The 20,983-nt window shown below is 49.6% G+C and overlaps 2 protein-coding genes across 2 annotated transcripts in view; one reads left to right on the forward strand and one right to left on the reverse strand.

The window, feature by feature from the left end:
* kidins220a (kinase D-interacting substrate 220a) overlaps positions 1-17,116 on the forward strand; it is an 89,907-nt gene extending 72,791 nt beyond the window's left edge. The window contains 8 exon segments of the mRNA XM_080513345.1: positions 763-876; positions 6,690-6,722; positions 8,659-8,775; positions 8,878-8,976; positions 11,954-12,166; positions 15,021-15,167; positions 15,169-15,240; positions 15,561-17,116. Of these exon segments, the coding sequence (XP_080369471.1) occupies positions 763-876; positions 6,690-6,722; positions 8,659-8,775; positions 8,878-8,976; positions 11,954-12,166; positions 15,021-15,167; positions 15,169-15,240; positions 15,561-16,331 (1,566 nt within the window). The 3' untranslated portion in view covers positions 16,332-17,116.
* A 1,196-nt stretch (positions 17,117-18,312) lies between these two features.
* id2a (inhibitor of DNA binding 2a) lies at positions 18,313-20,380 on the reverse strand. The gene is made up of 3 exons (XM_080512491.1): positions 19,949-20,380; positions 19,589-19,649; positions 18,313-18,982 (listed from the first exon to the last, which is right to left on the reverse strand). Exons 1-2 carry the CDS (start codon positions 20,300-20,302, stop codon positions 19,593-19,595), a joined length of 411 nt encoding a protein of 136 aa, XP_080368617.1. The 5' UTR covers positions 20,303-20,380; the 3' UTR covers positions 18,313-18,982; positions 19,589-19,592.
* Between the last annotated feature and the right edge of the window lie 603 nt (positions 20,381-20,983).

Raw genomic sequence — 20,983 nt, forward strand, 5'->3', positions numbered from 1 at the left:
TAGTTGTTGCTCCTTGCGGTGGCGTCACGCGGCCACAACGTGGGTCGTCTGCTGATCTGGTTTTGTCCTGCTGGCTGCATGTTTGACACGCCTCCTGAAATTATTGAAGAAGTTTGTGTAATTTCAATTAACGTCCCATCCCAAAAAAACCAAAACAATATAGAAAAACACTCTTCAGTATCTGTGAGTTTGAACCAATCGGTCATAACAGTTCTGCCACTGACTTCCACCACTGTCTGCTTCGTCCTGTTCATGACTGAGCTATCAGGGACAAGTCCTCAAAGTTCACATGCAGACAAATACTTTCAATATGTGTGAATTGATTGGGTTACTTGCAGTAGTTTGATTTCTTTTAAGAAAAAGCGTCACTTGTGCAGAGACATTGAGGAAGTGATACTTTGGTAAAACGAACATGACAGACACTATAGGAATGATCAGAATAACAAAGCACACCTATTTTTGTTATATTATTATTATATTTCTTGTATTTCCTTCAAATCAAAAGGCTCATTGCAGCAGGAGAAGTGGGGCCGAGAGAACGTTCAGCATGTGGTCATGGCTGATTGGTCTCACTGTCGTGCTGGTGTGCATCACATTGTGACGTCTTCATGAAAAACAGTTCAAAATAAATCCTGGTTTTGTCTTTATCAGTTTCATCTTTAAGTTTGCATGAGCTCCCTTGGTCTGTTTTATGATTTCTTTATTTTGTTTTGCCTCCTCTCCCCCATCTGCTCCCCACTTCCCTTCCGTCTTCCTGCGTAGCCTTATTTCCCTCACCATGTGTATCACCTGCCACGGCCTTACCCCCACCATGTCCCTCCGTCCTCGCGCCCGTCCTTTAAACTCCCCGGTCAACCCCAGGACGTCACTGGACTTGTGAGTAAAGTAAATAGTTTCATTCTGCTTCAGCACTGCTTGTATTTGTCTCCTCAGTTACTTTGAGCACTGCCATTACTTCCCAGAGGTGGAGTTATGAGCGTGGAATGGTTGACATTCACTTCCTGTCACTCAGGTTTTCCCTCTGCTCCATTCTGACTTTAGCACACAAGAACTCGTACGTCCTGCAGGCAGACGCAGTCGTGGAACAGAGTCCAGGCGGAAGTCTGTAATCTCCAGTCTCGTGTTTCTCACGGGGCACACATGTTTGATTTGACACAAAAACTGAATTATTGGGGGTCGTGTGTGGGGTTGTTATGGTAGCAAAACTATTTGTCTATGCGTATGGAGAGTTGTCTGTCTGTACCTCAATCTGTCTGTCTGAAGTTAGAGTGTCAATGTGTAAATAATTTGTCAGTGTGAACCTGAATCACGTGTAAAAAAAAAACAAGCAATTGTGAAACTGAGCGACTCCGAACTGCTGAGTGTCTGGATTTTCACCCTTTGTGGTCGAATACGAAGACGTTTCAGATTCAGGTTCACACTGACAAGTTGTTTACACATTGACACTCTAACTTCAGACAGACAGGTTGAGGTACAGACAGATTGAGATACAGACAGGTTGAGGTACAGACAGATTGAGGTACAGACAGACAGATTGAGGTACAGACAGATTGAGATACAGACAGGTTGAGGTACAGACAGATTGAGGTACAGACAGACAGATTGAGGTACAGACAGATTGAGATACAGACAGGTTGAGGTACAGACAGATTGAGGTACAGACAGACAGATTGCGGTACACACAGATTGTGGTACAGACAGATTGTGGTACAGACAGACAGATTGAGGTACAGACAGATTGAGATACAGACAGACAGATTGAGGTACAGACAGATTGAGGTACAGACAGACAGATTGCGGTACAGACAGATTGAGGTACAGACAGACAGATTGAGGTACGGACAGACAGATTGTGGTACAGACAGATTGTGGTACAGACAGACAGATTGAGGTACAGACAGATTGAGGTATAGACAGACAGATTGCGGTACAGACAGATTGAGGTACAGACAGATTGCAGTACAGACAGACAGATTGAGGTACAGACAGACAGATTGCGGTACAGACAGATTGCAGTACAGACAGACAGATTGAGGTACAGACAGACAGATTGAGGTACAGACAGACAGATTGAGGTACAGACAGACAGATTGTGGTACAGACAGATTGAGGTACAGACAGACAGATTGCGGTACAGACAGACAGATTGAGGTACAGACAGATTGAGGTACAGACAGATTGCGGTACAGACAGATTGCAGTACAGACAGACAACTCTCCATATGCATAGACAGATAGCTTTGTTACAATAATACCCCCACAGTCGTGGCTTGACTGTAATGGAGTAACTGTGTTGAGCTCCAGCTCCCATTGAACCTCTACTAAAAACAATATTTAATGAGGATTTCTGTGAATACAGCAACTACAACTTTGTTAGTATCACTTCAAAGGAGGCTATCTGTGTAGAAACTGACCAATGGCAATGAGTTTGCAGAAATCCAAGTACACTGGCCGGCCCAACAACTCCTCAGAGTGTTTCCAGGAGTCGTGGGGGGAACCCTCCTCCCCCAGCGGATACCGGAGAGATGCGTGTAGAAACAGAATTATTGCCAGAGCGTTACCTGCTGCCTGCTGTACCAAGCTGCTGCTACTTGTGTGACTGTGACTTTCTGCTACGAGCCATCAAGGGCCTTAGGTGTTCACTTCAGTTTTATTTTTATAGCCACAGAGAAAACTGCAGGAATCACAAGCATACATCCAGACTCTGAAGAACATCCTTTGTGATCGTATAGAGAGAGAGGAAGAAAAAGGTTCTTCCAGCAGTCTAGACCTGCAGCAGTGAACTGTAAGGAAAGTTCTAATCCCGATCCCTCAGTCTCTACTGACTGAACAGAAAAGAAAAGAATAGAACAGCGTTTGCCTCCCTCACTTTGTTGAAAACAGAAGCACGTCTAAATCCCCATTATATTATCAATAGTTTCTCTTGAAAGCTTTGTGTGATGAAAAACTGCAGATTATAAAAGATGAAGAAGTGAGTGATGGCCATGTGTTTTAAACAAGTTTTCTTGAGTGAAGGGACAGAAAAGTGTGGTTTTGTGTGAAGAATGCAGACAAAGAGCAGAAGTCGTGTCCCGACGTCGTCACATGTGAAGAGAAAGCCGCCGCCATTAGTTCAGTTTGATGATAACGTTGCCCAGGAGATTTCTGCTCCACAAAGCCACTTATCAGAGCTCTGCCAGCAAGAGTTTAGAGGAGCCCTGCGAAAGATTTAAATATAGATTACTGTGTAATGTTCCTCCAATATCTCTTATCTGTCTGCATTTTTATGTCTTTAATTTTTATTTAAATCCCCGCTGTCGTCACTGTCCTGGTTTTTTTTGTTCCTCACATCTTCTTCCTCCTCCATGTAAATTCCCACATTTTATCCGCTTTTTAAATTCCTTCTTAATCTCCTTGTGTCACGCTCACGTGTGAACGTGTTTGCACAAACCTGCTAACGTGCAAATGTGCGCGACTCTCTGTGAGCGTGTAAGCAGGCCGTGCCGCTGTGATTGCCTCGCGACTGCAAGAAAGAGTATGGATTCCTCCGGCTGCTGGGATTACCAGCAGAGCAACTGTTAGGCCTGGCGTCTCGCACGCACACACACACACACACACACACACACACACACACACACACACACAATAAGCGCAGTGCTCGTGGGGCTTATCTCTTTACCAAGATGCTTCCTCCTTCACAGAGCTCTGTTTCCTCTTCCCCATCCTCCTGCCCAGCCCTGAGCTCAGCCCAGCAGTAATTACAGCCTTATCACACACACACACACACACACACACACACACACACACACACACACACACACACACACACACACACACACACACACACACACACACACACACACACACACACACACACACCCTCCTCAGAAGATGGTCTGAACGAAGGAGCTTCATCGGAGGCCTGTTCCTTCAAGGCAGAGAGGTGGAGGCCTGTTCCTTCAAGGCAGGGAGGTGGAGGCCTGTTCCTTCAAGGCAGGGAGGTGGAGGCCTGTTCCTTCAAGGCAGAGAGGTGGAGGCCTGTTCCTTCATGGCAGGGAGGTGGAGGCCTGTTCCTTCATGGCAGGGAGGTGGAGGCCTGTTCCTTCATGGCAGGGAGGTGGAGGCCTGTTCCTTCATGGCAGGGAGGTGGAGGCCTGTTCCTTCATGGCAGGGAGGTGGAGGCCTGTTCCTTCAAGGCAGAGAGGTGGAGGCCTGTTCCTTCAAGGCAGAGAGGTGGAGGCATGTTCCTTCATGGCAGAGAGGTGGAGGCCTGTTCCTTCATGGCAGAGAGGTGGAGGCCTGTTCCTTCATGGCAGAGAGGTGGAGGCCTGTTCCTTCATGGCAGAGAGGTGGAGGCCTGTTTCTTCATGGCAGAGAGGTGGAGGCCTGTTCCTTCAAGACAGAGAGGTGGAGGCCTGTTCCTTCAAGACAGAGAGGTGGAGGCCTGTTCCTTCAAGGCAGAGAGATGGAGGCTTGTTCCTTCATGGCAGAGAGGTGGAGGCCTGTTCCTTCATGGCAGAGAGGTGGAGGCCTGTTCCTTCATGACAGGGAGGTGGAGGCCTGTTCCTTCGTGGCAGAGAGGTGGAGGCCTGTTCCTTCATGGCAGAGAGGTGGAGGCCTGTTCCTTCATGGCAGGGAGGTGGAGGCCTGTTCCTTCAAGGCAGAGAGGTGGAGGCCTGTTCCTTCAAGGCAGGGAGGTGGAGGCCTGTTCCTTCATGGCAGAGAGGTGGAGGCCTGTTTCTTCATGGCAGAGAGGTGGAGGCCTGTTCCTTCATGGCAGAGAGGTGGAGGCCTGTTCCTTCATGGCAGAGAGGTGGAGGCCTGTTCCTTCATGGCAGAGAGGTGGAGGCCTGTTCCTTCATGGCAGAGAGGTGGAGGCCTGTTTCTTCATGGCAGAGAGGTGGAGGCCTGTTCCTTCAAGACAGAGAGGTGGAGGCCTGTTCCTTCATGGCAGAGAGGTGGAGGCCTGTTCCTTCATGGCAGGGAGGTGGAGGCCTGTTCCTTCAAGGCAGAGAGGTGGAGGCCTGTTCCTTCATGACAGGGACGTGGAGGCCTGTTCCTCCATGGCAGAGAGGTGGAGGCCTGTTCCTCCATGGCAGAGAGGTGGAGGCCTGTTCCTTCAAGGCAGAGAGGTGGAGGCCTGTTCCTTCATGGCAGAGAGGTGGAGGCCTGTTCCTTCATGACAGGGAGGTGGAGGCCTGTTCCTTCAAGGCAGGGAGGTGGAGGCCTGTTCCTTCAAGGCAGAGAGGTGGAGGCCTGTTCCTTCATGGCAGGGAGGTGGAGGCCTGTTCCTTCATGGCAGGGAGGTGGAGGCCTGTTCCTTCATGGCAGGGAGGTGGAGGCCTGTTCCTTCATGGCAGGGAGGTGGAGGCCTGTTCCTTCATGGCAGGGAGGTGGAGGCCTGTTCCTTCAAGGCAGAGAGGTGGAAGCCTGTTCCTTCAAGGCAGAGAGGTGGAGGCCTGTTCCTTCAAGGCAGAGAGGTGGAGGCATGTTCCTTCATGGCAGAGAGGTGGAGGCCTGTTCCTTCATGGCAGAGAGGTGGAGGCCTGTTCCTTCATGTCAGAGAGGTGGAGGCCTGTTTCTTCATGGCAGAGAGGTGGAGGCCTGTTCCTTCAAGACAGAGAGGTGGAGGCCTGTTCCTTCAAGACAGAGAGGTGGAGGCCTGTTCCTTCAAGGCAGAGAGGTGGAGGCTTGTTCCTTCATGGCAGAGAGGTGGAGGCCTGTTCCTTCATGGCAGAGAGGTGGAGGCCTGTTCCTTCATGACAGGGAGGTGGAGGCCTGTTCCTTCGTGGCAGAGAGGTGGAGGCCTGTTCCTTCATGGCAGAGAGGTGGAGGCCTGTTCCTTCATGGCAGGGAGGTGGAGGCCTGTTCCTTCAAGGCAGAGAGGTGGAGGCCTGTTCCTTCAAGGCAGGGAGGTGGAGGCCTGTTCCTTCATGGCAGAGAGGTGGAGGCCTGTTTCTTCATGGCAGAGAGGTGGAGGCCTGTTCCTTCATGGCAGAGAGGTGGAGGCCTGTTCCTTCATGGCAGAGAGGTGGAGGCCTGTTCCTTCATGGCAGAGAGGTGGAGGCCTGTTCCTTCATGGCAGAGAGGTGGAGGCCTGTTCCTTCATGGCAGAGAGGTGGAGGCCTGTTCCTTCATGGCAGAGAGGTGGAGGCCTGTTCCTTCATGGCAGGGAGGTGGAGGCCTGTTCCTTCAAGGCAGAGAGGTGGAGGCCTGTTCCTTCATGACAGGGAGGTGGAGGCCTGTTCCTCCATGGCAGAGAGGTGGAGGCCTGTTCCTCCATGGCAGAGAGGTGGAGGCCTGTTCCTTCAAGGCAGAGAGGTGGAGGCCTGTTCCTTCATGGCAGAGAGGTGGAGGCCTGTTCCTTCATGGCAGAGAGGTGGAGGCCTGTTCCTTCATGGCAGAGAGGTGGAGGCCTGTTCCTTCAAGGCAGAGAGGTGGAGGCCTGTTCCTTCATGGCAGGGAGGTGGAGGCCTGTTCCTTCAAGGCAGAGAGGTGGAGGCCTGTTCCTTCATGACAGGGAGGTGGAGGCCTGTTCCTTCAAGGCAGAGAGGTGGAGGCCTGTTCCTTCAAGGCAGAGAGGTGGAGGCCTGTTCCTTCAAGGCAGAGAGGTGGAGGCCTGTTCCACCCGGCTGCAGAGACGGGGTTCATGTTCCCGCCGTTCTGTTCTGTGTCTGATGTCTTTGTCTGCTTCTCTGTCTCCTGGTCAAGCATTTAAAGTCGCTGCCTTACAAACTCCAGCAGGTATTTTGTTTTCACGTCCTTCTTCATGATCCACTGCTCACCTCTCATGCCTCCATTCTCACCTCTCATGCCTCCGTTCTCACCTCTCATGCCTCCATTCTCACCTCTCGTGCCTCCCTTCTCACCCAGCACTCACCAGCCACTACATTATGACCACTGACAGCCACCTGACAAACTGATGATCTCTGTAGACGAGCAGTAATGGAGACATAATGATAATTCAATAGCATTTTGTCATGAAAACGTAGATTTTATAAACATGTTAACATGGCCTTTACGATATGTCAGTTATCATTATGGTGATTTTGACAACAAACGGACGGAGCTGTGTTCAATTATGTTTCAAGCTACAAATTCAGTGCAGCACATTTTTAAATATACAATAAGCATGTTATTAATTACAATAAATTCACAAAGACACTGCAAATAATTGACTATTTTTTAACCTGGTTTACCGCCAGCAATCTCATGGACATTCAAATCAAAACTGTAGTGTATATTTATCAAATGATGCTGAACATTATCACATCTTCACCTGCTAAGAAAAACCTGTAAAGATATTTTCTGATAGAACAGAATGATGGGTGATGGATAAATCATCAATTTTACTTGATTCTGTGACAAATAACGTGCATCAAGAGAACTCTTTGTCTTAAATACAAAGTGTTAAAAGCAGAAAAATGATGAAGTGTAAAGATCTGAGCATGTTTGTGTCCCATCATCCGTGAGCTGGTCTTAATGTCCTGGCCCTGTGGACATTCCCACTCTGTTCCTTTGTGTCCAGGTTCCATTAACCAGCCGAAGCTCCAGTCAGTAACATAGTGAGTCAGTGGTTCTCAAAGTGTGGAGAGCAGCAGAGTCCCGACAGGAGTCTGGGGGTCTGGAGGACACCTGGAAGGCTAAATGGTCTTTTTTGAAACACACTTCCATCACCAAAAAAGTGTGATGAAGATGAATTGAAACTATATAATAGGATTTGATGAGAAAACTAATCACAATATATATGAAAACCTACAGAAGCCTGCTGCCACTTTGACAACTGCTGCTTTCATTCTGCAGTAGAACGTCACTGAGACTGTCTCCGTCCTCACTGTCCTCTCTGTCCTCTCCGTCCTCACCGTCCTCTCCGTCCTCACCGTCCTCTCCGTCCTCACCGTCCTCTCCGTCCTCACTGTCCTCTCCGTCCTCACCGTCCTCTCTGTCCTCACCGTCCTCACCGTCCTCTCCGTCCTCTCCGTCCTCTCCGTCCTCTCTGTCCTCACCGTCCTCTCCGTCCTCTCCGTCCTCACCGTCCTCTCCGTCCTCTCTGTCCTCACCGTCCTCTCCGTCCTCACAGACAGTTTGCATCTGAACGTCTCTTCTCTAACAAAGTGCCGGCGGTCCGGCTGAGGTCTCCTCTGAACCAGAAACAAGTGTGAAGCACTGAGAACCAGCAGGTCCAGGTCCAGGTCCAGGTCCAAGTCCAGGTCCAGGTCCAGGTCCAGGTCCAGGTCCAGGTCCAGGTCCAGGCTCAGACTCAGACTCCACACTTACTGTGCTTCTATATAGAGAGTGAGAGAGTGAGAGCAGGTAGCGGTGTGTGTGCAGAATAGAGTGAGAGAGTGAGAGAGTGAGAGCAGGTAGCGGTGTGTGTGCAGAATAGAGTGAGAGAGTGAGAGCAGGTAGTGGTGTGTGCAGAATAGAGTGAGAGAGTGAGAGCAGGTAGTGGTGTGTGTGCAGAATAGAGTGAGAGAGTGAGAGCAGGTAGCGGTGTGTGTGCAGAATATAGTGAGAGAGTGAGAGCAGGTAACTGACCTCCACAGGGCATGTTGATGTGTGCCGGCCAGCCGGGCTCTGGTCTGGGTTTGTCCCGGGGGGGTGTGAGGACTGGCGCTGCCTGCAGGACCAGACTGAGGGACAGTGCGTCCGTCCCTCACGGTGTGTGTCCCCGCTGCAGGTGTGTCCCGCGGTGCTGCTCAGCTCTCTGAGCACCGAGGCGGTGTGCGAGCGTCTCCGGCAGGTGGACGGTCTGGACCCCTCCATGCTGGCCCACTACACCGCCACCGTCAAGAAGGTACCTGCACTTTACGCCGCAGGACGTCTTTTGTCCTCCAGCTCCGTCCAACATGCTGGGATCACTGGGATGAACGGGAGGAAGCTGTCTTCTCTGTTTCAGGCCAATATCAACGGCCGGGTTCTGACGCACTGCAACCTGGAGGAGCTGAAGAAAGAGATGGAGATGAACTTTGGTGACTGGCAGCTGTTCCGGGGACTGGTGAGGACGCTTTCAAACCTCAGTGTGAACGGGACTGTCAATGTTGCAATGTCAAGACGGATCGATGCAAAATGATTCAAATCAGTTATGACACTTAACTTCCTAAATGTAGATATGATGAATATGAAAAGACAGTGTTTGTATGTAGCTGAACTGCAAACATAAACGTCTTTTACCTTATTTTTAAACGTTGAACATGTTTTGTGGCTCCAGATTAATTTGATTTAGTAAAAAAGTGGTTAAAAAAAAATCCATTTTGGTGATGAAAGTTTCAGACCTGTGAAACAGGCAAACATGAGTCCACCAACCTGAGCCTGACGCTTTTACTCTGAAGGGTTGGTGAATCCTCCAGTCTGCTCAGTGTGTGATCCTCTAGAACAGTGGTTCCCAACCTTTTTTGACCAGTGTACCCCTTGAGCTGGTTTCCATGTGAAAAGTACCCCCTCTCTCGTGTGTGATTATTCGCCTTAATGTGTACTTATATTTAACCCTTTGTCTTTCTATCTATCCAACTGCTCATTTAAATAAAACAATTATTGTGAGTGTAAAAACCTTTTAATGAGACACTTGCACTTGCTTGTCTTTCATAAGTCTTTCATAATTCCTTTTTTCACTGGGCTCCCCTGTGCCTGCGTCCGAGGCGACGGTAGCAGTAGCGGTAGCAGTAGCGGTAGCAGTAGCGGTAGCAGTAGCGGTTGCAGTAGCGGTAGCAGTAGCGGTAGCTGGACGTTGACTCCTGCCTAGCCATGCATCCACGTTTACAGTCGGTATGCAGCTAGAGTTAGCTAGCTTCGCGAATCGTGCGCGCCCGCAGCAAGAACGTGAACCTTTTTTTTTTTTTTTTTTTAAAGCGCGCCACTTTATAGTCTTTTCATATTATGTGCATTGTAGTGTTACAATCACTGTGGACGAACTGCTACTCATGGAAAATAAACGTATGGCCTTACTAAAATTCATGATATAATACAATATAATATAGTATAATTTTTTTTTTGTGTGTGGATACTGTAGGCTAATTTATAATCTTTCTGCGTACCCCCTGCAATACCCTCGCGTACCCCTAGGGGTCCGTGTACCCCCGGTTGGGAATCACTGCTCTAGAACAGTGTTTTTCAACCGCTGCTCCGCGGCACACTGGTGTTTCCTCCAGGTCTTGTCAGGTGTGCCGTGGGAAATGATCACATTTCACATTTTTTTCTAAAAAACATCAGCTGTCAGAGCCGCTGTCAGAGCAGTGTGCAGAGTAATCATGTATAAATACTGTGTTGAGCGCCGCGGAAGAATTGCTCTGAGTCAGGTTCTATTTTGCCAGCTGATCACCAGAGGCTTTTATTTTGACATGATCACACGCAACCGGAGCTTCATACCAGGACGAGACTCCACACAACACATTTCTCAGTCCTGGTTGATCACCAACGTCCAACAAACCAAACTAGAGGAAATAATTAACGATCTGAACCGAGGAACAAAAACACAACACAAGCACAAACCAACACACACAACAACCCCGACAATAACCCTCCATAACCTCCGGCAACACCTACCCTGAACTCCCATCATGCACTGCAGCGACCAACTCCGTGATCGCTACAATACTCTTCACCACTAGAGGGCAGCACAGAACTTTGCCGGTGAAATGTAAAGTGACAGACGTCAGTGTGGTTCATCTCCACCTCCTGCTACCATCTTGTATCAAAGTACTGTGTCAGTGACAGTGATGGAGAAGTTTTTGAAAACCAGGATCTCAGCTCTTCATCCATCAGGTCCAGGTTTCACACTGAGGGAGTCACTATTAAAAAAAAGTCCTTGCTTTCTGGATTTACTGGATTCCTGTTGATAAAACTTTAATGAGAAAGACTTTATATTGTTAATAGAGGCTACAGAGTTTAACATTTTAACATTTTCGGGTGGAGGTGTGACTCCAGAGTTTTCCAAACAAAAAAGTGTGTCTTGCTTAAAAAAAGTTGAAAAACACTGTTCTACAGATCCTCCTCATGACACGAGGGCTCAGGTTGTTCCAAACCCAGCCTGGACACGATCGTAATAAGACTTGTGAGATATTGTGACGGGTACTATATAATCCGTATCACGAGAAGTCCGACGGGCTCCAGTCACTCAGGTGTGTCACTGCTCCACTCCAGTCCACGTCGCTCTGAGACAAGAGGGGGGGGTCGAGTGTATTTGTTTCTACGATGCATTGCAATGCAGAGATGGAGGATTCTGCATTAAAGCAGTGATGAAATATAATCGATTATAACGTAGTTATAATGTTGCTTCTTGATTTTCCAGCAGTGGAACAATAAAGTTCTCAAGTTTAAAAACACTGACAGTGTTGGATGATGTCATTGCATCCAGGTCGCCCACAGGTCGGCTCCGGGACATTTACATAGAGTTCATACATGACGGAGTACTGGCGTCCCGCACTACCATGTTTCATTTACCAGTAAAAGTTCAATAAACATGACTTACAAGATTCATCCAGTCGTTAGCCGTAGTTCTTTCTTGGGGGATAAAGGCGTCAATCATGAAAACCAACTTCATATGAAAGGCCAAACTTATTTCACTAAGAGGTTGATGTGTTCGACCACCAGCTGACTTCAGATACATACAAAATACGAAGTTTTTAATATTAGACCAAGAAGCTTTGACGGGGCTGGCAAAAGAGGAAGAAGCTGCAGCGTGAAGACGGAGTGTTACTCTGAGCAGGAACGTGTAAAAAGTATAAATAACATCGGAATTTAGAATTGTCATCATTTAGTGTTGAGAATCTGCTGTGAAATAACCAGAATTGTTCCGAAACGTGTTTCCCCTCAATAAAGATCAACATGGTTGTGTTGTGAAAGTGGAACATTAAGTTTCTGAAGTGTGGACTGGATGAAGACACACGGTGACTTATACCAGTAGAAATTGCTTAAAAACCTTCAAACCCCCGAGCTTTAGGCTGAAATGTTTCTTCCTGTTGCTTCCTGGTTTCCAGGTGATTGAGCAGCGGCTGGCCGAGAGTCAGGCCGTGCTGCAGGACGAGTCCCGGGCTGCCAGCGAGCAGGGCGGCGTGCCGGGCCCGGCGGCGGCGGCGGCGGCGGCGGCCCAGCACGAGTCTGCAGCGTTCAGCCTGAACCTGAGCTTCGAGGAGCTGAGCAGCGTGGCGCTGGACGAGCCGCCCAGGCGCAGCAGCAACACACACTGGCCGGTGAGTCTTCCTCACTGCTCTCGGGTTCCACAGTCAGCTGCAGAGGAAGTTCCACTTCAAGGGGCTTCTCACATTTGGACTGGCTTCACTTGGCGGAGCGATTTTCACACCCTCAGTTGGTTGGGTTTGACTTCCTGCTGCGTCTTGAGACCCAGTCAAAGTGCCTGGAAAACATCCTGCAGTTACAGCAGCTCCTCCTCCGGGGGCGCTGTCACCTGAAACACACCCTGACCAGAGGACACCTCCAGAAGAAAGACGCATCGACCGGCCCCGACGGAAAGTCCCGCCGGTGGTGGCGAGGCTAATTAGCTCGTGGCTAGGCTAATTAGCTCGTGGCTAGGCTAATTAGCTCGTGGCTCATGGGTCGCCACAGAAACTCCCACCGAGGCTTCCTCACTACTCCTCGTCTGCCTGGGAGACACTTTGTCTTTCTGTGTCTGCTCCTTCTGATTCGCTTGTGTTTGTTTAATACCCACAATGCACTGCGCTCTACTCCACATCCTCTCGCCCGCCCACTGGAACGTCTACAGGTATGAGAACCGAGACCCACGTTGTCATGGGGACCAGAAACGGCTGTTAGATCTGATCAGAACTCAGGGGATTTTTGAAGACGCCTTTACGAAACACACCTGAAGAAACTCTGGTCCAGATCAACGTGCCCTTAAAAACACGCCAAGACTATTTAATCTCCAAACATTCGTCTGTTCTCGCACTTTGTCTCTTTCATCTTTAAACTGCTTTAATACACATCCACCATTTCACCATCATGCTGTTTGTAATAAATGCTGCTGATCGCTTCAGGTGGGTTATTATATCAAAACTTGTAAGCTATTTACATTTTTTAAAATTTTCTTCAATTTTACTATGTTTTTATCATCTTCGCTGCTTATAAAACATGTGAATTGTTTCCAGCACATCATCTTTCATATTACATGTATTTTCCAAACGTGTAAAAACTCCTCCCTTGCTTCAGAATGAAAGTTATTATCCGAGATACACAAGTTCATGTACTATTAATGAAACACACGATTCACATTGTGATCATAATTCAGCTGATCTGCAGAGCAGTGATACGATTCTACTGAAGCAAAGCAGTGATGAGATAAATATGAACTTTAGATGTTTATGAACCTGAAGAGAATGTGAAGCTTTGAACATTTTGATTTCTAAGAATCTGAACTTTCCTGTTCAGTTTCCTGTCTCAGAATTAAGATTTATTCAGGAGATTAAGTGTCCCGTCCTCACAGAACAAGATTTCACATGAATCCTCAAATCACCAATTCTGTGAACATTATACAAAATATGTGAAACTTTATTTTAGATCAAATGATTCCTTGTTTTCATTATAAACCCAGAATCAGTGATTTTTAATCTCCACTTTAAAACATCTGTAATCTTTATGAAACTTTGCATCAGATAAAGTTCAAATGAAGAAAACAAGGATTTGAAAGGATTCAGTAGTTTTAGCCATATTTCTTTTTCACATGTTTCATTTGTTTCAGCAGTTTAATCTTTTTCTCTTTTCTATTATTTTTTTTAGTTTTAGTTTAGTTTTAGCTTTTACAGCAGGTTTTTACTCTCGAAGATTTGTTTTTGTTTTTTTCTGTTTCAGCCTTTTCTTGCTATTTCCCATTTTTAACCAGCAGCATTGTGAGCGTTGGATCCACTTTAGTTTTTAACTGTTTCAGTCATTTTATCCCTTTTTAATCTGAGAGTCCTTTTGAAAATAGTTGAGTGCAAATAAAATAAAAATAGTTGCAAATATTTCTTTCCATATGAAGCCATTTTTAGTCACACTTTAATCTATTTTGTCTTGTTTATGAATATTTGGCCCACGAGAGGAAGCCCTCAACGTCTGATATAGTGAAATCTCCATGAAGTCGCTACAGAGGAGCTGTAGAGCCGCTCCAGAGGAGCCGTAGAGCCGCTACAGAGGAGCCGTAGAGCCACTACAGAGGAGCTGTAGAGCTTCTACACAGGAGCCGTAGAGCCGCTACAGAGGAGCTGTAGAGCTTCTATAGAGGAGCTGTAGAGCCACTACAGAGGACCCATAGAGCCGCTGCAGAGGAGCTGTAGAGCTTCTACAGAGGAGCCGTAGAGCCGCTAAAGAGGCGCTACAGAGGAGCTGGAGAGCCGCTACAGAGGAGCTGTAGAGCCGCTACAGAGGAGCCGTAGAATCACTGCAGAGCAGCCGTAGAGCCGCTACAGAGGCGTCGTAGAGCCGCTACAGAGGAGCTGTAGTGCCGCTACAGAGGAGCTGTTGTGCCGCTACAGGGGAGCTGTAGAGCTTCTACAGGGGAGCTGTAGAGTCACTGCAGAGGAGCCATAGAGCCACTACAGAGGAGCCATAGAGCCACTACAGAGGAGCTGTAGAGCCACTGCAGAGGAGCCATAGAGCCACTACAGAGGAGCCATAGAGCCACTACAGAGGAGCTGTAGAGCCACTACAGAGGAGCCGTAGAGCCGCTGCAGAGGAGCTGTAGAGCTTCTACAGAGGAGCCGTAGAGCCGCTAAAGAGGCGCTACAGAGGAGCTGTAGTGCCGCTACAGAGGCGCCATAGAGCTTCTACAGGGGAGCCGTAAAACTTCTACAAAGGAGCTGTAGAGCCACTACAGAGGCGCCATAGAGCCGCTACAGAGGAGCTGTAGAGCTTCTATAGAGGAGCTGTAGAGCTTCTATAGAGGAGCTGTAGAGCCACTGCAGAGGAGCCATAGAGCCACTACAGACGAGCTGCAGAGCCACTACAGAGGCGCCGTAGAGCCTCACTTGGCTGTAGAGCCACGTGTGGCTGCAAGGCGGCAGGGTGTGTCCCCAGACCTCGGCCTGACGGTGTCTGTTGGTCTCGTCCCCCCAGGTGACGAACCTCCGCACCTCCAGCACGTCCAGCCTGAACTCCCAGGAATCCTCCGACATCCTGAAGCTGACGGACAAGCAGCAGGCGGAGTACCGGGACGCCTACAGGGAGTACATCGCCCAGATGGCCCAGGTGGACCTGTCCGGCGGGGGGGGGGGAGCGGCCCGTGCAGCCCCACCCCGGACAGTTCCTGCAGGCCGCCGGCCCCGAGGACAAGACGGTGGGTGAAGGCGGGACGCAGGAGTTCAGCGTGAACTTCCAGTTGTACGAGAGGAAAATAGCTTGTGGTTGATGGTTTCTGGTTCTTCACATACTTCTGAGGTCAGAAGCTTCAATGTTTTATTTCTCCGCCTCGACAATGACAAGCGTTGGAGTCTGAGCTGGGAAAGTGGAGATCGCTGCTTCTTGCTTTCCTAATTATTGGCTCGTACTCTTTGTTTCTCTTGGCACCGGGCTGGGGGACAGGAATCCCCTCTTCTGGGGCCCCCTCACACAGACCACTTCGGATACGGTATAACTCTAAGCCTCTTCTCTCTTCAGGCCAAAGAAGGAACTGACCAGGACGGCCGCAAGTCCTTCGGCAAGCGAGGCTCCAAGAGCAGCGACGCCACCGACTTCTCCACCGGAGCCGAGGCTCCGCCTCTGGACCCCATCAGCGAGGAGGACGAGCGTCTGGACCACAGCGCCTCCTCCCGGACCCCCGGCTCCAGGAAGAAGGGGGTGGGGCCCTACTACCACAAGCTGCCCCACGACGACGACTCTGGCCCGGAGGAAGCCGACAACACCACCCCCCTGCTGCACGGAGAGCCCGGCCTCCGGCCCGACGCCACGCCGGGCTTCCTGGGCGAGAAGGACTCCTCCGACTCAGACCTGCGCTCCAGCGCCAGCTCTTCGGACCCCTCCCTGGAGGACGCCGTGAGGGAGGACCCCCTGGGGCTGGTGAAGAAGAGAGGCGTCCTGCCCAGCAGCCTGAGCGGCCTGCAGGACGCCACCGTGGCCCGCATGTCCATCTGCTCCGAGGCGGCGTCCGAAGCCAGCCTGATGGCCAGCAGCCCCGACGAGGGCTGGCCGGCCGGCGGGAACGGCAACCTGAACCGCAACGCCGCCGCCGCCGCCGCACTCGACAACAACAGCGGCGACACCAACATCAACGCCAACAACAGCCGTCTGCAGCGCGCCAACGCCAGCGAGTCCTCCGGCGCCGACACGCCGCCGCCGGTCATCATCACGCCGGGAAGCAGCGGCACCGTCCACCTCAACCAGAACCTCCGTACCATCAGCCTGGGGGACGAGCGGGAGAGCGTCCTCTGAAACAACATGGCTGCTCTCCAGACTCGCGTTAGAGTCTCACAATGAAAAATGTTCATTATTAGTCGACAGTTATTGAAGCTCCTGATGCGAAATACAGTCAAGTGTAGAAAAAGTCTGTCCTTTGAAAGATGAGAAATCAAACCTGCTGCTTTGTTTCTGATTCCGTCACTTCCACAGTTGAACTCTTTATAGGACTGTGATTCACTGAGGACGAGCAAAATGAAACTTGAGGGTATAAGTAACTAAATTAACTGATATTTGTATCCATTTAAATGTGTTGGAAAGTTACAGAAATTGCTCGTTTTACTGCGAGAAGCTTTAAAATCGTTCTAAATGTATCGACTTGAAGCATTTTGAGCCACGTGGCTGAATCAGAGACGGCAGTTCTTTCTTTACAAGGCCAAATTAACTGGTCCTGGTTCCCCCCGGGCCGGGCCGGGCCGGGCCGGGCCGGGCCGGGCGTTTGACTCCCCGTGTTAGTGTGTTGTTGAAGTTTCCGGTGGTTTTATGTGTTAGTTTGAGGAAGTTACTGCAGAAATTCAAATCTTCATAATCACTTTCATGTCACCAAATCAATGTTTGTCACTTTCTCATCATACAGAGATGTGTGTGTTTTGTGTGTGTGTGTTGCTGTAGATGTGGTGTTTAGTGCTGTTACGTCAGATAAAGGTGGTGCAGCGTTACTGAAGCAGTGTTTAGTGTAGTTGGACGTAGAGACGTGACGGTAGTTCAGTGTGGTGTTTCTCTACAGTTGTCTGGTGGCTCATTAAACATTCTGGACCCTCCACGTCGTCTGTTCCTTCTTTTAGCAACACAAACTGAAGTCACACGAGTTGATGTGGTGAAAACGTGACGGAGGCACGCAGAGGTCACCTGCAGAGCCTCGACTGGCCGATAGATGGCGCGCTCTCCATGCAAACGAACGCTGGCGACGCTCGCGGGACTCGGGCTGCTGACCTGAAAGGCTCCTCTGAGGATTTAGAACTGAAAAACTAGATTCACGTTCTTCTGGGTTTTCACGTCACGTGGGCCAAAAGCTGGTTTCCGCCCCAGAAGAGGTAAAATCCCACCAGGAACTTCAGTGTGACATTACAGTTCACTGGACTGAAGTTACAACTGTACAACAACATGTCATGACCATGAAGAGAAGTGATCACGTGCTTCAGCAGGTCACCTGACTGATTTATTTGATTCTGCGATGTTTGAAATTAAAGTGGTTATGCTGCAGCATAACCACTTTAGTTAAGTCTGCAGCGGTGAATGGAAACGTCATATTTAGCTATAAATTGCGAATAGTTGTGATAAATATATATCGTGCAAAATCATATTAACCACGTCTTACCGTTCTTACTTATTTCAAAGTTGTTATGCTCTGCAGCAGTTCAGGACTGATGTTTGTAATATTTGAACTTTGTTTTTTTGACCCGAGAGTCCAGAGTTTGATTTCCATGTGCAGAATGAGGAAATCCCTCCACCTGTGAGTAGAACTGAAAACGTGTCCACCGATAAGCAACTAAACAGAAAAGCCAAACACTGCTCTGAGTGGTTTCTTTTCAAATTGGGGGGGTAAAAAAATACTTTTTTTTTTAAGTTCCCATGGAGCTGCTGTCAGATCCAATCTAAAGTAAATAAATCCATAACTGCCAACTTGCAGCCCCTGAACGCCTCACGCACACGTGTGACTTGGCATGCTGAAGCATTTAATCCCGTTTACTTTACAAAAGCGTGGAGGAAAGTAAAAGTGCAGTCAGCGCGTCCTCAATAAGCTTCGACGCAGCCGTGCGCCTCCGGCCGTGTTTGTCCTGCAGGAGATCGTTGCAGGTCAGTGCGGCTCCGATAAGCGCGCTTTGTTTCCGATGGGCCTCAGACGCTCCTCTGCACTTTCACTGGACCCGCAACTGGATTGAACCGAACCACCGACGTTCAGATCAGCAGAAACCTGCGCTCCTATTTCCTCCCGCAAATCAAACGTGTTCAGAAGTGCGTTTTTGATTTATTTTTGTATAAAAAAGGTACAATTTACATTACTTTTATAAAAAGTTTCAGCATAATTAAGTACAACATTACACTTTTGCAGAAGTTTCAAATTCCTGCAACTATACAAGATAAACTCCCGGCGGGAGTTCACAATTTCATTCTTTCATTTTTTTTTTTGTGTGTGTGTTTAAACAACGTCCAGTCCTCCATGTGCCAACATTTCTGACAAGACAAGACTAAACTTTTTACAGTAACTAACCATGTTGTCTGCTCTATTCACGTTCCCACCTCCGCAAAAAAAGCGAAGACTTAAACAAGGAAAAAGGGGAGAAGTGTGTGTGTGGGGAGGGGAAATAATCCTTGTGACAATAATCTCGTTTTTCCTCCCGCTGTCGGGAATATAACGCGCCTTCCATTTCCAGAAAGGACCCACAAATAAAAAAAAAAAAACCTCTTAAGTTAAATAATAACAAAGCGTCCAAACAGAAAACACATCACATAAGATTGTCCCATAATAAGCAAGAGTCTCTGGATTTCAGCGTCAGAAGAAAAAGAAAAGCAAAAAAAAATCCAGGCCTGGAGGAGGAGGAGGAGGGTGGTGGTGAGGGGTGGGGTGGGGGGGGGGGGTCCTGCTCCCCAGGTCCTGTGTGTGTTTTTGCGTCTTGACCAAACACCTGCAAAAGATTGAGAAAGAGAGAGGCGTGTTTAGAAAATGCAAACAGGGCAGAGATCCGGACAGACTGGCGCCAGAGAGGAAGCCGCAGTTTTTAACATTTAACCAAACACTCCCAATACCACACACACACACACACACACACACACACACACACAACTTGAGCCTACAATCTGGGGAAGAATCAGTGTAATTGCCGCTCAGCTGGCGCCTTCCCACTTCTTGTACCAATTATGTGCAGACATCGTAGTAGCAGTAATCCAAACAGCCATTATTTTCCTGTTGCAGATGCTCTTCATTATAGACGCGAGCGGCTGGAATACAACCCGCAGACTGCCGCTTCTGCCGCCCGGGCGCCTCCTCCTCACACACTGAAGCACTTTGACTCGACGTCAACTTCTTAGACGGAAATGTCATCAGAATCGGCTCCAAGTCCGCGGATCGCGCGTTTGCTCGCGCGCAGTAAATAAAAGCAGCATATTGGCGCTACGAGCGTCGTTCGCGGCGGGTTGCGGGTGGATCGCAGCGCATTCTGCTCCAGCAGACTGGCGACAGGCTGCAGCGGAGCCTCGGAGCCCCGGACAGAATGCAGCAGCAGCAGACTTACCGCGTTAACGATGCAGAGTCCGGCTGTCATCTGTCATCAGCTCTGACGGCAACTCCGGGGACTGAAAACAAACAAACACACCAAATGTTAATTCTCCCGCAGCGTCCCGCGAGCCGTGTGTGTGTGTGTGTGTGTGTGTGTGTGTGTGTGTGTGTGTGTGTGTGTGTGTGTGTGTGTGTGTAACAGTGTTATGTAGGTCGAGTCTCGTCCCCCTCTCATTCTGAACAAAAGAAAAAAAAGGATATTTCTCTCCAACAAGCCATTTTGTAGGAATTACGCATCGGGCTGGAGGCGCACCGCCCGCGCGCACGTTCGCGTTTCGCGGAGACGGTCGCGCGTGTTCCGCGGCGGCGTAATTACCTGTAATGACAGGATGCTGATGTCTGTGTTGAGCGCGGTGAGCGGGGTCCGGGACGGGCTCTGGCCCGGCCGCGCCGGGTGATGCAGGCTGCTGAGCGCCACGCTGGAGTCCAGCGCGAGCTGCAGGTCCAGGATGTAGTCGATGACATGCTGCAGGATTTCCATCTTGCTGACGTTCTTGTTCTGCGGGATGCTGGGCACCAGCTCCTTCAGCTTGGAGTAGCAGTCGTTCATGTTGTACAGCAGGCTGAGCGGGTCGTCCACCGGGGTCTTGCTCCGGGAGATCCCCAGCGCGTGATCCGACAGGCTCGCGCTGTTTTTCCGGAAGGAGCGCACGGGGCTTATTGCTTTCATGGCGGCGGAGGAGCGGAGCGCTTTTATTTCTCTTCTTGTCTGGAGGGGTCCTGTGTTTAGTCCAGTTCCGGTCGGACGACGGGCGATCAGACTGGATTATCGAGCTGTCAGTGCGGGTTTATATAGGCGGCAGGCTGGGGGGCGGCGGGGGGGGGGGGGGGGGGGGGGCGGGGGCGCCCGGATTGGGGGAGCGGCCCCGGTGTCACTCAGCACCTCGCGGCCTCTTCATTGGTTCCCCCCGCAGGAAGCCCCGCCCCTCCCCGCGCGTTACCGATGGCAACGCGTTTTTGGAGGCGGAGCGGAGGCGTGGAGCAGCTCCGGTGGGCAATTTGGAAAATTAAGCCCTTACCTGTTTCTGATCAGGAAAATTAATGATTCACATGGATTTCATCTGCAAAATACGCGCTTTAAGACTCAATCACGGCGCTCGTGCAAAAACAAATCCAGCAGGATTTTATTTTACGGTGTGCTTTTTAAAACACTGAGACAGAACAAGTGTTTCTGATGATTCCAATCATCCCAGTTTCATCCAGCGGCTCCCGGCTGGTTGTGGATCGTCGTGATTCCCGATCCACCTTGTGGATGAAGATCCTGAGGCGGAGGAATCCTGGCAGGGAAAGGTTTCTGGAACTGCAGGTTCACACCCCGACTGGAGCAAAAAGGCCTTTGGGCTGTAAAATA

The sequence above is a fragment of the Blennius ocellaris genome, assembly GCF_963422515.1.
Source record: "Blennius ocellaris genome assembly, chromosome: 17".
In the NCBI taxonomy this organism is placed as follows: Eukaryota; Metazoa; Chordata; class Actinopteri; order Blenniiformes; family Blenniidae; genus Blennius; species Blennius ocellaris.

What these genes read in the sequence shown, in the direction of transcription:
- id2a (XM_080512491.1), bottom strand. Translation starts at nt 20,302, where the DNA reads ATGAAAGCAATAAGCCCCGTGCGCTCCTTCCGGAAAAACAGCGCGAGC. An exon ending in TCAGCATCCTGTCATTACAG is followed by an intron (nt 19,650 to 19,948) that starts GTAATTACGCCG and finishes GTTTGTTTTCAG; the next exon opens with TCCCCGGAGTTGCCGTCAGA.